The 16,893-nt window shown below is 37.2% G+C and overlaps 1 protein-coding gene across 5 annotated transcripts; it reads right to left on the reverse strand.

Moving 5' to 3' along the window:
- Nucleotides 1–1,725: 1,725 nt before the first annotated feature.
- On the reverse strand, nucleotides 1,726–11,604 carry LOC145230158 (uncharacterized). Of its 5 annotated transcripts, none has more exons than XM_080095548.1 (3): nucleotides 11,249–11,604; nucleotides 7,379–7,448; nucleotides 2,399–6,349 (listed from the first exon to the last, which is right to left on the reverse strand). In XM_080095548.1, the coding sequence occupies exon 3, from the start codon at nucleotides 6,171–6,173 to the stop codon at nucleotides 4,338–4,340; it is 1,836 nt and encodes a 611-aa protein (XP_079951674.1). In that variant the 5' UTR covers nucleotides 6,174–6,349; nucleotides 7,379–7,448; nucleotides 11,249–11,604; the 3' UTR covers nucleotides 2,399–4,337. The 5 variants fall into 5 exon arrangements, 4 of the variants coding, with proteins under 4 accessions (XP_079951674.1, XP_079951682.1, XP_079951688.1 ...); XM_080095556.1 differs by lacking the exon at nucleotides 11,249–11,604 and adding an exon at nucleotides 8,037–8,102; XR_013860578.1 differs by lacking the exons at nucleotides 2,399–6,349; nucleotides 7,379–7,448 and adding an exon at nucleotides 1,726–2,263.
- Between the last annotated feature and the right edge of the window lie 5,289 nt (nucleotides 11,605–16,893).

The raw sequence follows: 16,893 nt of genomic DNA on the forward strand, positions 1-16,893 counted from the left end.
AAAGCAAGAGCAATTACTTGTCTGAGGAAGTCAGTACCTGGATCAAACGTGGAAGCACACAAATTTTTTATTTGTTTTATCTTTTCATTATATTTTTGTTTATGTTGCATTTCTCAATTTATATTATTAACTGTTTTGTTTTAAACAACATTGGCAATGTTTCATATTGATTACAGGTATCAAATAAGATATTTTTAAAACTTTAATATGAGTTCCACTTGTGGTCAATGGAAAAAAAAGCCCAAGATGGACTTAGATATGTTGTATAGTGAAGACGTTGACAGTTTGCTCGACTCTGTTAGTATAAGCTTTTTTTACATAATGTGCTTTTCTCTTTACTGGTTCTGCCAACAAGTTATTTCACAGTTGGATGAATCTGCAATGGAAGAAAGTATGGAATCTCCTCAACCAACTAAAACAAAGGAAGAACAAATAAACGTCACTGAACATTTTGTGTCCGAACTCGAAAAACTGAAATACCCCGCCCACTTAATTGTTCAGTGCTCAAAACTTATGTTTGAAGTATTAAAATAGTCCAGTTTGCAAAAATAAATGACAAAACGAAGGTACTTCTTGAATATTCTAAGCTACTTCAGCACCCATTTGAAACAAAGACAACATATCTATCGCAAGGAATAGAAAAAGTAGGTGTGCAACAATTTCACTTGTTTGTTGCAGGTTTAAACCTTGATTTCGATTGCAGGTTTTCAAAAATGCAGATCTAAAGCTTTTATTGTCCAAAGTATTTTCAAAAGTTATGAAAATTTGGGATCATTCAAAACAGAAGAAAACAATTATACCAGAGAATACAGAAGAAGATAAAAGATCATAAAGTATCTTGGTGGAAACATTTTAAGGTGGCTGAGATATCAGTGCAAGGAAGAAGAAGACAGGTAAAGCATAAGAATACAAGTTTCAAATTAGAAATTAGGTATTTTTTGTCAAGAATGACTAAAGTATTTTAAATGTTTTAATTATAAGTTATGCACAAACACGCATTGTAAAGGGCTCTGCACAACAGACGCGGTTGACGGCTAGCGATGTCAGCGCCGGCGGTTGTTGGCGGATTTTGCGCGTAACGTTTGGCGCGACGTTGGCCCTTCACACCGACAGTGCAGTTGGCGTCAACGACATTTGTTGCTAAGAAAACTGGGTCAATGTGCTTGACATATTGAGTGTTTCGCGAATGGCCCAAAAGCGCATGCGTTTCCATGTCCAAAAGTTTGTCCAAGTGTGACGAGTGGCGGGAAAGATTGCCGGTTTCAAGTTCTTGGTTTTAATTTTATGTGCAAAAATAATCAGTTCACCACAGTTTAGCAACATTTTTTGTCAGTTGTAACTATTTTAAAAACATTGGTAGTGCATAATGTATAAGCAGCTGGAATTCGCTGCAAACAGTGTGTGGAGGTACTTGAAAAAATGAAATGTATAAGCAAAAGGAAACAGGGGAATTGTTGGATCTTAAAAAGGTAATCAAATTGACAAGTGTTTGTTTTAATTTTGTACACACTGTGTTCTTAACCATACTTGGTGCTTACAGGTTAAGAGGCAAGTAGAAGAGCACCTTGATGAAGTCATTTTGCATGTGGTATTCTTTACAATCCCTGGAAATTGATTCACCTGTCTCATTTCACACTTGCTTGAGAGAGAGGAGGGTTTACTTGTACATTTCATTATATTTGTAGTGTACACAACTTTGCTGTGTTTACAAAATTACAATAAATATGCCGAAAACAAGTTTTATTATCTAATGAAAAGCAAAATGCCGAAAAGAATATGCAATAAAATTCAACTGATTCACTGTTGTTTGGCATGCTTTAATATGTACAAATGTAGACAATGCTTGGTAAGATCAATTTTTCAGTTTAGCTACATACCTAATAATTGTTGGAACATTTGTTTAGTTCTTATTTTAATTAAATTATCTGTTAAGGTTTATTTTCCTTCATTGAGTAAAAGATATTTTGGTCACATTTATCAATATGGTGAATAAATGAATAAGTACAAAACAGTTTCACATATCACACTCTCATGAAAGTCTGTTTATGTTCCATGAAGAAATAAAACTTGGCAGAGCTTTGAGTAGGTTTTGTCATTCTTTTGTATGTGGGTTTCCACATCCTCGAAAAGATAAATGTGTTTCTCTTGAGGGCCTGATATGTTTGCAATTGTGGTGTAGAATGGTTGTTCAGGTATAGGCCAAGGTGTTGAAGTTTCTTCTAAATTCTTCCACCACAATGGGCCTTGAAAATGCTAGCAGTTTCTGCACACAGAATAATTATGAAAATTATGCCTGGCTGCTTCAGCAGTACCAAATTATTGAAAAGGGTAATTGTAAATTTGTAGCGGCTGATCACTTGCTAGATCTAATCCTTAATTGAAGTCCGTTTTGTGCATATTTAAATCCGTAGTTACTTTGTATTAAAACAAGAGTAAACGCAAAGCACGAACAGGTCGAATATATATACACGAGACAAGGACACACTGTTACTAAGGTGGCAAATTCGTTACATAAGAGGTGTTAGATTTATGATGAGTTGTTGACGTGTCTTAACAGTTGTTTCTTACATGACATTAACTATTAAACATATAACAATAGAGATAATACAATTCTAACTTGACAATAGCAAATGCAAAACCCCACACAGGTACCCCCCCTAATAAATGTTTTTCTTGTTAAAATTGTTCAGCACATGATTGTTTATTTCTTGAGTCTTTTCCTTCAATTTTCCTGTCTTCTTTTCTTCTATTATATGTCATTGTCTTTTGGAGAACTTTTGTGTTCTCTATTGATAGTTGTTTTGTTTTCCACGTTGCCGAACATTGTTGTAGAGTTTGTGTTCGTTCGAAAAATTTTCGATCAACTTGATGTCCGTTTTGTTTCATCGAACATTCGTTCAGTTTCTTTCTTTTCGCCGTGGAAACTGGAGTGTTTGATCAAGTGACGAAAACGAGAATCCGAAACGTAGTAATGATCAAATTTTCTCCAATGTGCATGTGCAGTAATTTAACTTAGTCAACAAAATGTAAATGACAAATTAAGATAAACATGCAAAAAATAATAATAACTATTTGTATGTAACTTATATAATCATGCAACAGTTTACAACGAAATCAAATGTTCGATCAAGTAGTGGCCTCTAATCTAGGATAAATCTTATCAGAATCGTTCCGATTACACTGGGCAACAAAAAAAATTTTTTTTTCTGGTGTCTGTAATGTTTTAACTGATTTTGACTAATTCTAGTGCCCTGATTTCAAAAATGCAATCGGTTTATCTGTATCACGTCTAGTTTTCCTGTTATGGTACATCTACGTTTGAAAAACAATTTATATGTATACACTGTAGTGAAACTGGTTTTGAGTATTTTATTTGGAATTAACGTTGTTGCAAGAACAAAATTTCGAATTTAATTTTAAATGTAACAGGTGGACACTCCTAACAAACAAAATTCAACGCACAAAAAAACAAAAAAATGTTTAAAATTTTTAAGTTATTAGGTATAGGCCTACACATGTACTTTGGTAACTTTCGGAACTGACTGGCAGCAATATCGTCCCGTCAACAGCAGTTAGCCAGGACCACATTATTCCCTCTTCCCTGACACGTTTCGTTTTACTGATATCCTGTTGGAACCTTTCAGCTTAATTCTCATCATTTATATCCCCTACGTTTTAAGGGAAGTGTAGCTTTATACTCATTTTCGTACCGAATTTTTCAGACCGCTTTATAACTTAGTTATGTACTCTTTCTAATAATTTCAGTCCCTCTCTACTGTTTTTGTCCATTACTGCAATATTCCAGTCAACATTAGGTAAGTGGAGCCCATTGCTTGTCCTAAACCCCTAAAGCCACATCGAAGTGTGCAAGATATGCACATTTGATACAGATCTTTTTTTTTGTTCTTTTTAGTTGTTGTAGGGGTATTCAGCAGTAATGTAGCATAAAACATCTTGGTAATTAATGCAACACCTTATAGATGACCTAGCCACTATTAATTTTAGTTTTACCACCTTGCTTTACTAGTCTGAAAATCACTCCATAAAACACGTATAAGTTAGTTTAAAGTTACCACTAGCCTGCACCAACCATTTTTAGACAGAGCATAAGCATAGAACGCATATTCATGCTATAAAACTGACTGGACTGTAGGAAATTAATGTGTATAATGTAACAAAATTTTAACAAACACATAAAAGCATGATTTTCAAGTCATTGAATCAATGTGGTCATAAATTTTGATTTTGTAAATAACTTAAAAAGTTGATCTGATTAAAGAAAACCGTAATGATATTTGAAATCAGCACCCCAAAATTAGTCAATATCAGTTTTAACATTAAAGACACCAAAAATTGTGTTGGCCAGTGTTATTTATTGCAGGGTTATCTAAATCAAGTCCCTTATCATCACCCACCGAATCAGAAAATTTGGTTACGACGCTTGTCTTAAAAACGTCAACAGCCAAAATTTCAAAATATTTAATTGCCCAACCAGTCAGTGCCACATCCCAGAAACAGGCCAAAAACAGAGCAATCATAAAGACAAAGCTGAGAAAGGGTGATGTGATTGAACTTATCACATGCAGAAATATGTTCTTTGTCGCAGCTTCCAACTTGTCTGTCAAAAATGATGAATCCACTTCTACAGTAGGTTCTGTGTTAGACTGGATATACTGCGTAAGCTTGTCATGAGTCAATTTGGCTTCTGTAAGAGTCATCAGCATGCTCGTCAAATCTTCGAATCCGTTATTTGATTTAGGAAAATCATCTAAAAATGATTGGAAGTCCAAAGGCTCTTTTTCGTTTTTTTTTTTTTCGTGTACAGGAGTCAACGTTGGAGTTATATAATGTACTTTGGAGTCAACATAAGTTAAAGTGTAGTTATCGTACACCAAAAATGAATCGTCAACTTCGAAAGAAAATACCCGGCCAGGGACGTAATTTTCAACGAATTTTACATTCGGATAAACAAATCCATCGCGGTAAAGCTGTCCGATAGATCTGTTGCCTCTGGAATTTGTATACTCTATCAGAGGTCTTGTCGCATAAAAGTCTCCATACTGAACATTATGAATAATCGTGCCGTTAATTGTTTCGCACGTGATTTCAGTCATTAAATCTGCAACTGTTACAGCAGCGCGTTGTCCACCTAAAACTTGACTGAGTATTTCGCCTGGATATTGGCGTGACAATAAAGCATATACAGTTGTAAGTAGAGACTGTATTTGACACTCCACATAATGTATGTAGCTAGTCATGTTCTCGATACTGTCTTGTATAGCATCCGTGGCTTCATTGATAAAAAGACCGACGTATCTAGAATTGTTCGGTTTCTTAGTATGAAGTCGGAAGGTTAGACTTTCTTCTGTACAATTCATTGGAACTAATATTATTCCGCCCGTACAAATAGCTTTTTGGGAATAACAAGCAGTAACTTGTTGGGAGCATTGAAGCTGTTGATGGATACTAAGTCCCAAAGAAGGAATTTCCAGACGGTATAGTTTCCCTGTATCTGCTTCATGATGTGCAATCATTTGATGAATACCCATGGGAGTTGTCGTAGCGCAATCAACATTTTTGGGAACCGACCATATAAACGTGCGTGTTCCAACTGTGCAAAAACCTTTATGTACGTTGCAGTTAGACAATATTCCCAACGCACTCTTCATTCGCTTGTTTACAGGGTCGTAGTATATCGTAGATTTGGTTAAAACAGCATTGTTTACGAACCCTACATTCTTTGTTGGCCATTTGTATTCTACGTTCACCTTATTCATCGTGGACCACAAGGTATCACTTCTTTCAATAAGTCTGCCAACGAGAGGCGCATTCTGTGTGCGGTGCCACTCTTCACATGTCCCGGCCGTGGGTGCTGGAGAGGAGACTGTACTTTTCGTGTGAAACTTCCCTCCAAAGAAATAAAAATGAGACTCATAACTCGTTTTGTACATTTGACACATATGTACTTCGATTGGAATTTGATCTCTTGATGGGTTAAAGACTTTTACCAAACGGTTGCCCTTTTGAGGTGCTATAGTGTTTTTCTTGCAAGCCATAGGTTTAGGTATGTAATATTCGCCTTTTGATAGTGAATCATGACATAACTGAAAAGACCTAGGTTTGGCAAGAACAAATGGTGCAAAAGCAATCGTAAATACAAAGAGTAAATTCATGATTTAGTCTCTAAATCGTGCAGGTTTTCTAATGATTCTTCCTCTTCTTGTTCTGAATTCCTGTGGATCTTCTTCTGATATTGGTGCTTGAAATTCTTCTGCAGCTTCAAGGATATCGTTTCCGATGGAGTCAACAACTGAATTTAAAACTGACTGAGGTGTTATTCTTTCTTCTTCTGTGGAAATAGGAACATCTGTTACTGGTGAATCACTAACTTCTAGTTGAGGTTGTTCAGAATTTGGCAAATAACAAGTTTTAATGCGATCTACAGTCACAGAGTTAGTGCGTCCATTCATAGCTAGCACAAAGTATTTATCGTGTCGTTCTAGGACTTTGAAAGGACCGTCATAATGCGCATATAGGAGAGAATCGGATAGTCGATATAAAAGAAGAAGAAGATAGCTCTATTTCTTCAAAGAATTCGCAGGGTAACCTCAATGTTTTCCCATAGACTAGTTCAGCAGGACTACAATCTATATCGGATTTGATTGTGGATCTAAGACTTAAAAGTATGAGACTTAGGTTTGAGTACCAATTGTTTGGATATTCATGTGCTCGAAGTGCAGATTTTAATGATCTATGTTGTCTTTCAATATATCCGTTACTAGCTGGGTGGTACGCTGTAGTTTGACAAAGTTTTGCACCTAAAAACTCACAAAGATCTGACCATAAAGAAGAAGTAAACTGGGCGCCTCTGTCGGTAGTAATACGCAGAGGACAACCAAAACGAGATACCCAGTGTAACAAGAAAGCGTTGGCACAATTTGCAGCAGTAATTTCTTTCAACGGTATAGCTTCAAACCATCGAGTCCAACGACAAACGCACGTTAGTAAATAAGAGTATTCTTCACATATCGGCAAAGGGCCAACTATATCAACACTGATATCAGTAAATCGACCATGAGGTGCCAAATAGCGTCCGAGGGGTGCTCTGTTGTGAATGGTAACCTTTGATTTCTGACAGGCAATGCATGACCTACACCATTGCAAAATATCGGTTCTCATACCATGCCACAGAAAACGATCTCCTATTAGTTTTTTAGTGGCTTTTATTCCTGGATGAGACAGTCCATGCAAAGCTTCAAAAACTTTCTTACGATAAGATTGAGGAACAATTGGTCTAAAGATTCCGGTCGAAATATCACCAAGGAGTGATTTGTCTGAATCTGGCAGCATTCGCCTAACAAGTTTCAAAGACACATACCTATCTGATAGTTCAGCAAGAAATGTCTCGTCTTCTTGTTCATCTGACAATTGATCCAGAGTAAATACTTCTGATGGTAAGGAAATAGAATTAACCTCAATTCTTGACAACAAATCTGCTACAACATTCTGAAATCCGGTCAAATATTCTATTTTGTCAGTAAATTGGGCTATATAGTCAAAGTGACGGGTTTGACGGGGTGAATGGTGATCGTTAGCTGATTGAAATGATTTGACTAGCGGTTTGTGATCAGTCACCACATTAAACGTTCGTCCCTGTAAAATGTACTTGAAGTATCGAATAGCTCTATAAATCGCAAGCAATTCGCGATCGAATGTTGAGTACCGTTTTTAAGCCGATGAAAGTGGTTTGGAATAGAATGCCAAAGGCTTCCACTGTCCTTCTTCGAATTGATTTAAACATGCACCAAGAGCAAATCCGCTGCTATCGCACACAAGATAAAGTTTACCATCAATTTTTGGGTATGTTAACATCGTTTTATCACTTAACTTAGTTTTTAGGTCTTCGAAAGCTGTTATTGATTCAGGCGACCACTCTAGACGTTGATTTTTCTTTATTATTCCTGTCAGCATGACATTTAAATGCCGTAAGCTATCTGCAGCATGAGGAACAAATTTCCGATAAAAGTTGTTCATACCAAGGAATCTACGAAGTTCATTTGCAGTAGTTGGTTGAGGAAATTCTCTTATAATTCGTACTCGATCCTTGATGGGGGTTATTCCAGACGTTGATAAACGATGTCCTAAGAAAATGACTTCTTGTTGTCCAAAAACACTCTTCTTTTCGTTGATTAGCAATCCGTGTTCTGTTAGTCTCTGAAAAATCTGCTTCAAATGTTTGCAGTGTTCTTTTTCGTCCCTACTGGCAATTAATAGATCATCCATGTATGCAAAACAAAAATCTTCAAATCCACGAACAACTTGATTGATAAACCTCTGAAATGTTTGTCCAGCATTACACAAACCAAAACTCATTCTCTTGTACGCAAAGTTACCAAAAGGCGTCGCAATAGTTGTCTTTTTGATTGAATCTGGGTGCATCGGAATTTGGTGATAAGCTGACAACAAATCTATTGTACTGAATATCTTTCGTCCAAATAATATATTGCAGAAGTCATGCAAATATGGCATGGAATATCTGTCTTTGATTGTAATTAGGTTGAGACGACGATAATCACCAACACAGCGATAAGTTCCATCCTTCTTTTTAGCCCTGTGTAAAGGAGAAGACCAACAACTATTGCTTGGTTCGATTATCCCCTTATCTAATAACTCGTTAAACTTTTCTTTAGCTGCAACCATCATTTCAGGTGAAAGTCTACGCGGATGACAAGACACAGGATATCCTTCTGTTTCAATTCTATGTTTAACATCATGTTTGACTGGAACTTTGGGCGAGAAGTTTGAAGTTAAAGAAGGAAAATCGCTGCGCAAATTGGTTCGGTTTCGCACCTTTTTGTGCTTTGTCAACTTTAACGCGTTTCTCACGTGCGAATTTTACACCGAAATCAGCAGCAACATTATCATCTTTGTCTTTTCTCCCAATGCTTTCTTTCACACCTTCATTAGAAATTGCACATACTGACAACTGTTCAAATGATTTAGGCTTTTTTCTCTTACTGAATGTCTTCGATCTATGCAACTTCACAGTCTTTTCTGAGCAGCGGTTGACGCTCGGCGAGATCAGCTGTTTTCTGCGGGTGTCGATCAACAAATCAAAGTTTTCCAGGAAATCAGCGCCTATTATAGCTTTAGGAACATCACAAACCAAAAACGTCCAAACGAATTTCTTTTCCAAAGCTATGTCAATCTTTATGGTTATTTCACCAAAAGATTTGATAAACGTACCAGAGGCACTGACTAACCGTAGAGGTTTAGAACGAGAAAATCTTCGTGCAAACCACAAAGGAACAATACTAACATCACTTCCACAATCAATAAGAAAAGATAAATTTCGGATTCTGTCGGTTACTGAAAATGTCTTTTTAGTCTGATTTGATCTGATGCCCTGACACTTTACCGACCTTGACCAGGGCGCGATCCGTTTTTTGGACTCATTGCACAAGGAGGATCTATATGCATCATTGCCATAAGTAGCATGATGATAGCATAGTTTATGCGGAGGATGGCTAGTCTGTTTAGGCGTCCAAGAATTTTGGTGCCAACTGTTGAACCGCGGTCTAAAGGAAGAATTCTGCTGATAATAATTTCCCTTATTCTGAGAGTAATTAAACCGAGGGCGATAGTTGTTTCGCGGATGACGAAAATGTGATTGATGTGAAGTGTTGGTTTTCCGACTTGCTTACTGGCTGCTGGCGAGTCTGTTGGGTGCCATTCATTAAGTTCACGGTTTGTATTGTTTTTATTGAATCAATATCATCTGCTATTTTGGAAAGCCTTTTCTCAAAATCGTCATTTACTAAGGTTTGCGAGTTTACCAGCGAAGACGAATGAGCAAACACAGAACTAGTCGCCGGAATTGACGATGATGATGGCGTCGGTTTGCGAATGAACAAGTGCGGTGAATTAAGCATCATTATCGAATCTGCTGTTTCCGCAAGTCGATCTAGACCTTGATCGATACTGGCTGACAGAACAAGTCTAACTTCCTGTGCAAGCGATCCAAAAACAACTTTTTTAACAAAGCAATTGCTGACGGGCTTAATTCTCCGTAATTTGCCAGCAACACTTTCATTTCGGCTAGCATTTCACTAGGTCGCTTGTTACAAGGAGAAGAAGAACTTAGCAGCTGATTCAAGCGCATTAACTCTTCTGTTTCATAGAATTTTGAAAGGGTTCTTTTTAAAGCGGTGTATGGAAATTCCAAATCGCGGTCTAAGATAATATGACCAACTTTGGCAATTTGTTCTTCACCAAGCCTCGGAATTACAGCGGTGTATCTTTCAAACTCACTGACAACATTGTTTGCTTCAAATATAGTCTCAACTGTCGCAAACCACACAGAACACCGTTCTGGCCAAAACTTAGGTATGTTCAGCTTGGCTAGCAACATACCTCTGGTAGTCATAGTAAGAGGGTCTGACCGAAAATGCTCTTTTAAAGGATTGGTTCTGCTCTCGGGTATTTGACTAATTGGCGGGGACGATGACCCTGAATCGGAACTATCATGGCAAAAGGCCGTTTGAGGTTTTAACTAGTGATGCACCGAACCAGCCTAAAAAGGTTCGGGCCGAAACCGAATATTCGGCCATGAGGCCGAACCTAAAACCCCCTTTCTTATGGACGTTTTCAACTGAATCTTGTGTTGTTGATGCAAGTAAACTCAATTATGACAAACCAAAATCACTTTCACAATGCGGAAGCTTTACTAAACTTTTGCAGACAACAACACAAGACAATTGGCTCGTACAACACAATTTGCAGACAACATGGCTCGTATTTTATAGATACCACAAATAGTTAATTTAAGATGTTTCGTTTGGGCGAAAATGAAAGTTTGGGTATTATTTCCATGCAATCGAAAAGTTCGGTTTCGGCCGAATTTTCAAAAAAGTTCGGGCCGAAACCGAAACATTAGAAAACAGCGTATTCGGCCGAAATGTTTCGGCCAACCGAAACTTCGGTGCATCACTAGTTTTAACCCAGCACTATGTGCAGTGGCCGCTACTTGATCAGCACGACTACAAGTGGCGGTTTCAACATTAAATGTTCTCAATTCACTGGCATTGAAATTAGGCGTAGAAGTCAGTTTAGGTTCCTTCGATTTAGCGAAAGGAATAAAATTCTTAACGTAAGACATACTAAAATCTAAGATAGCATAAGACACACACAATCACAACCAAACCAAAACAAATAAGTAAAACAATTAAGTAAAATAGTGCACATTCACCGGTTAATATGTTGAAGTATCAGAAGGGTGCGATTTCTGGTCACGTCGGGGTATCACCATTTATGTAGCGGCTGATCACTTGCTAGATCTAATCCTTAATTGAAGTCCGTTTTGTGCATATTTAAATCCGTAGTTGTATTAAAACAAGAGTAAACGCAAAGCACGAACAGTCGAATATATATACACGAGACAAGGACACACTGTTACTAAGGTGGCAAATTCGTTACATAAGAGGTGTTAGATTTATGATGAGTTGTTGACGTGTCTTAACAGTTGTTTCTTACATGACATTAACTATTAAACATATAACAATAGAGATAATACAATTCTAACTTGACAATAGCAAATGCAAAACCCCACAAATTTACCTTGGTCATTTCCTCAGTACATCTTTTTTAACACTTTGGGTCTTCATGAGCTTGATTGACTGAACTTAGCAATCAAACATTTTTGGTTCTGTGCTAACATGTTAATATTTCTGAACTAAACTGCTAGTTCATCAGTCATCACCATTGCTTCCATGGATTAAAGTGCTGGACAATAGGTGTTTAATACTGAACTAAAAAAGTTTGCTCTGACAGACATTTCATTAATTACACCAGTCAAGAGGTCAATCCACTGCTCACAGAACAGTCAAATTGCCGGCAAACTAAATTCACAGGTGTCGAAAATTCAAAAGCTGCCTAATAAAATCTATTCCTGTACAGGCGTTTTCGTCCACCAGGTTGCATATTTAACACAAAAAAAAACGACATTTTTGTTAAATATGCAACCTGGTGGACGAAAACGCCTGTACAGCATTTTCTATTATCAGAAGAGATTATAATGAAGCGAGTCTATCAGCGGTCAGAAGGTATGTCAAGGCAGTCGATATCGGTACCATCAAAAAAGAATATGGCCACATCAGATTTGGATAGACTACATTACGAACTTAGGCTCAATCGCTCCTAGGGGACAGCTCGATGTACCAACGGTTTGAAAAGGAATCCACCCAAGACGCCCGACCAATCCATCAAATTTCGGACATTAGTGCCGCTTCATCGTTTTGCAACGGACGCTACTCTTTTCGGATGGCCTTTGTTATAATATAATTATGTTTCATGGTATCACGCTGTTCTTGCGCCTTTCGCTTGTTGCTTGCATTCGTCATTCATTGCTCTGAAGAAGTCCTACCGTTCTGGTGGACGAAACGTCAGCGAAAATACAAGTTATGGATAGAAACAACTAGTATTTTTGTTTAACATTACCACCAGTTGAACGACATTTTTGTTAAAAAATCTATTCCGTTACCATAATGATAAAAAAATATTTGCAGATAACTTAAACTTAACAGTCATTTCATTTTTGCACTGGTAACAAAACACCTGAACCTGCGCGAATGGCCATGTAAAGATGGCCATAAGCCGTATGTCCAACCCGCGGGAACGACATACGAAAACCGCTTATGGCCATGTAATTTTGCTGCGTCATGATTTCTCACTTCCAAATATGGTCACATGGCCATAAAAGACGGACATAAAGCGGCCATGGAAACGAAGTATATGACTCGACTCGAGTCACCTTTTTAAGAGACTTGACTTGACCCGAATCTCAGTTGTGAAAAGACTCGACTTGACTTGGACTCGTCTTAGTAGAGACTCGACTCGGACTCGCACTCGTTATTTCACCAACAAAACGGAAATTTCTTATGATTAATAACCTGTTCAGTTGGCTTCAACCAAACAAAAGCAGCAGTTTACTGTGCGAAGTTATTTTTGCTTAATATTAACGTAACTACAGGGTTCCCGCGGGTACGGAAAACCTGGAAAGGTTATGCAATTTAAATTTGTATTTTTAAGGAAAAGTTTTGAAAAAAGTCAACTTTTGATCTTTGAAAAAGTATGGAATTTGGCGCCTGAAAATGCCAGATAGAGAAAGGAATTTCAAATTACGTAACATTTGTATATTCGTTGCAAGTATGATAAATTGGATACATATATAGCCTAAGTCTTTTTTCTAGTTTTCCTACTATGGGAATTGCTCGGTTTTTTATTAAGGTTATGGAAATTCGGGATTTTTTTCTTGAAAAGTCATGCAATTTATAAACAAAAATTGCGCGGGAACCCTGTAACGAAGTCGCTGCTACATGCACAAACTTTCTTACGCTGGCATTAAGCGTTGTACTTATTGCTTGGGTTAAGGTAAACGAATGCAGTACATGTCAAAGCCAAGTAGGCTATTCGCTTTTATAAGCGCTTATATTATTGAACAAATGCTCTAGCGCATGCAGTTAAATATGAATTTTTGGTTTTGAAAAACTCCTTTGAACAGATGACGTTCTTTTCCACGCTGTTTAATGAGTGTCATTTAACGTGTTTCATTCAAGTTGACCCTACTCTAAGAAAGAGACGTTGATGGGATATGTTTACTGTAATGAACTGGTGTCCGTTTTTGAGGTAAAAAAGTAGCGATGAACTATTCAAATAGATTAACTATCTAAACCAGTGGTTCCCAACCTTTTTTGTTACATTCCTCCCTTTGCCTATTTTCGAACTATTGATTCCTCCCCATATAACAAAAAGCAAATATAACATACAAATTATAGCAATTTGAAATATCAATATATTTTACATTACAACTCAATGCGAAATTTGCTCTTGTTTGCGCTCTGAAAGTAATTGTTTACGCTACAAAGTTCAAGACAATGCACTTAGGCTAAAGCTAAAATCTACACAAAACAATGATATATAACTAAGAATCTAGTTTCACTACACATACTGTTTACTAACTGTTAACTGTTCAGTTTTTATGCAACTAAGCAACAGCCATATTGTTAAAAAACAAAAATGTTAAAACAATGGACTTTTTACGACAATAACCGATTAATTTAAGCGCCTGAAACGTAACATGCGGCCGTATATACAAGTAGACCTTATAATTAGGGATGTCCATTTCAGAATGCTTTACACCGGTTTTAAATGTGAACCGGATACAAATTATAATGGACATCTCTAATGTACATACAAAAATATTCTGAAACATTTCAAATGTAATTTTTTTTCACAGTTTTTATGAAATTCCTCCCCTGAACTCATGCAATTCCTCCCTAGGGAGGAATTCCTCCCCGGTTGGGAACCACTGATCTAAACCTTTAACCTTTCCTTGCAAAAAATTTTGGGACTTGCCTTGACTCGACCCGCTAATGACTTGAATCGACTTGGGACACGAACATCATTTGACTTGACTCGACTTGAGACTCGAACCCCTTGGGACTCGACTTGACTTGGGACTCGAACCCCTACTGACTTGACTTGACTTGAGACTCGACTGATAGGACTCGTTACCCAACCCTGCGGTTTACCATGGAACTCCAATCGGTAAACTGTCTTCCTTTTTTAGATGTTCGAGTCACAAGGACCGATGACGGTGTCTTGTACTCGAGAGTGTACCACAAGCCAACGAGTACCGGCAGGTATCTCAATTTTCATCACCTCACATACCAGAAAAGAGGGGTGGTTCGTTCCCTAAAAGATCAGGCACGACGCTTGTGCACTCATAGCGACAACTGCGAGGCGGAACTGGCAAAGGTTCGCAAAGCCTTGAAACATAACGGCTACCCCAACTGGATTCTCCGTGATCGACGGGCAACTTGTCCCAAGCAGGTGACCCATCCAAAAACAGAGGGTTTTGTGACACTTACCTAAACTGACGGATATTTTACGGCGTATGTTGCATGACTTCGTCGTTAAATATAGTTTCCATTTCTAAATTAGCTTTTTTTTTCAGTTCTTCTTTAGTTTTAGCACTTACTATAATAGTAGTGTCATCAGCAAACATTGAAGGAGAGCTATAATGTAGGCAAGTTGGGAAGTCATTAACATATATAATAAAAAGCAGAGGACCAAGAATGGAACCTTGGGGAACTCCTAATGAAATGTCTTGTTTATTAGTTGATTTTCATCATAGAAAACATGCTGTGATCGGCCTCCAAGATAGCTCTTAAACCAGTCAAGTGCCACCCTCCTAATACCACATGAATATAGTTTTTTTAACATAATTTTATGATCAATTGTATCAAATGCCTTTGACAAATCTAGGAATATACCTAATGTGTGATTTTTTTTGTTTAAATTCTCAGTTACTTCCGCAATTAATTTAGTTGTTACATGGCTTGTTGAGTGTTGCTTTCTAAATCCAAACTGGGAGTTTGAAAAAAAGTTTGTTGATATTAAGAATGAATATACTCTATTATAAACCAATCTTTCTACTACCTTTGACAGGTTTGAGAGCATGCAGGCTTATTGGCCGATAGTTTGATGCTAATTTTCTATCTCCTTTTTTATAGATTGGAATGACTTTTGCCTGATTAAAATCAGTTAAAAAAGTACCAGTACGAAAGGATAAATTAATCACATGACTAAGGGCAAGTATAATATTTTCACTGAAGTTCTTAATCACTTTTACAGGGATCTCATCAAATCCACAACTTAGTTTGGGTTGCATGGACTGGATGGTTTGAACGAGTTCACCAGGACAGATTGAGTACAGAAACATGGATTTGGGGCAATCTTTTGACAAGTATGAGTGAAACTGTTTCTTTGGTGGATCTAGTTTTGCAGCCAGTATTTTTGCAACTGTGCCAAAATAATGGTTAAAATGGTTTGCTATTTTCTTGGGTTCAGTTGTAATACATCCATCAATTAACATTGGACTGGATGATTTAGTTTTGTCCCTGCCGAGCAGCTTGTTGATTGTGGCCCAGGTCCTTCTGGTGTTTTGTTTAATGCTTGTGAACAGTTTGTGATAGTGTTCCTGTTTTTTCTTAGTCAACATGTATGTATACAAATTACGTATTTTGTTATATTTTTCTTTTCTACATTCTTTCTTTTTATTCATATATTTTTTGTAAGACCTTTGCTTCAGCAGTTGTATATTGTGGAGTTCATGATCAAACCATGCCTGTGTTTTATGTGCTGATCTTGTGGGGCTAAAGGGAAACAATTTACAAATTGTTGACCAATGAGCTGAGTTAATAAACTGTAAGCCTGGTTTGGGTCGTTTTGGGTCATCACTCCGGTAATGTCTATGTCAGTAAGATTTGTTTTGAATTTCTCAATGTTTTGTTACAAAAGTTTCGTCGCCTTGGTACCATGTTATTATGTGTTGTTTTCACATTTGTGCAGACCATAATTGGCAAGTGGTCCGATATTGCATCAAGTAAAATGCTACTGGTTGTTTTGTGTTTATGGTTATTTGTCCTTATATGATCAATACATGTGCTAACTGTGCCAGTTATCCTTGTGGGTTTATTAAGGGAATAAAGGAGTTTTCAAAAAGTGATGTTGTGAAGTTGTCAACATGAATATTGTTAGTATCCAGAAGATTATGGTTAAAGTCACCTAATATATATGTGGGTAGCCGCATTTTGTTGTTATAGCTGCTGAACAAAATTCAATGAAAAATTTAAAAAAAAAAAAAATTATTTTTTCGGGAGGTAACCCACCTGGAGGTTGCATACTAATATAAATATTTTTACAGGAGCGGTGCGTCGAAATCACATCACCGCCAGTGCAACGGATGCCGCAAAGAGAGGGAAAGAAAGAAATGGGAAGCCCAGTTACTCTCAAAATAACAATTTCCATCTTCCTATATTCGTTACTTCGTTT

This window comes from Phallusia mammillata, chromosome 1, assembly GCF_965637545.1.
Source record: "Phallusia mammillata chromosome 1, kaPhaMamm4.hap1.1, whole genome shotgun sequence".
NCBI lineage: Eukaryota > Metazoa > Chordata > Ascidiacea > Phlebobranchia > Ascidiidae > Phallusia > Phallusia mammillata.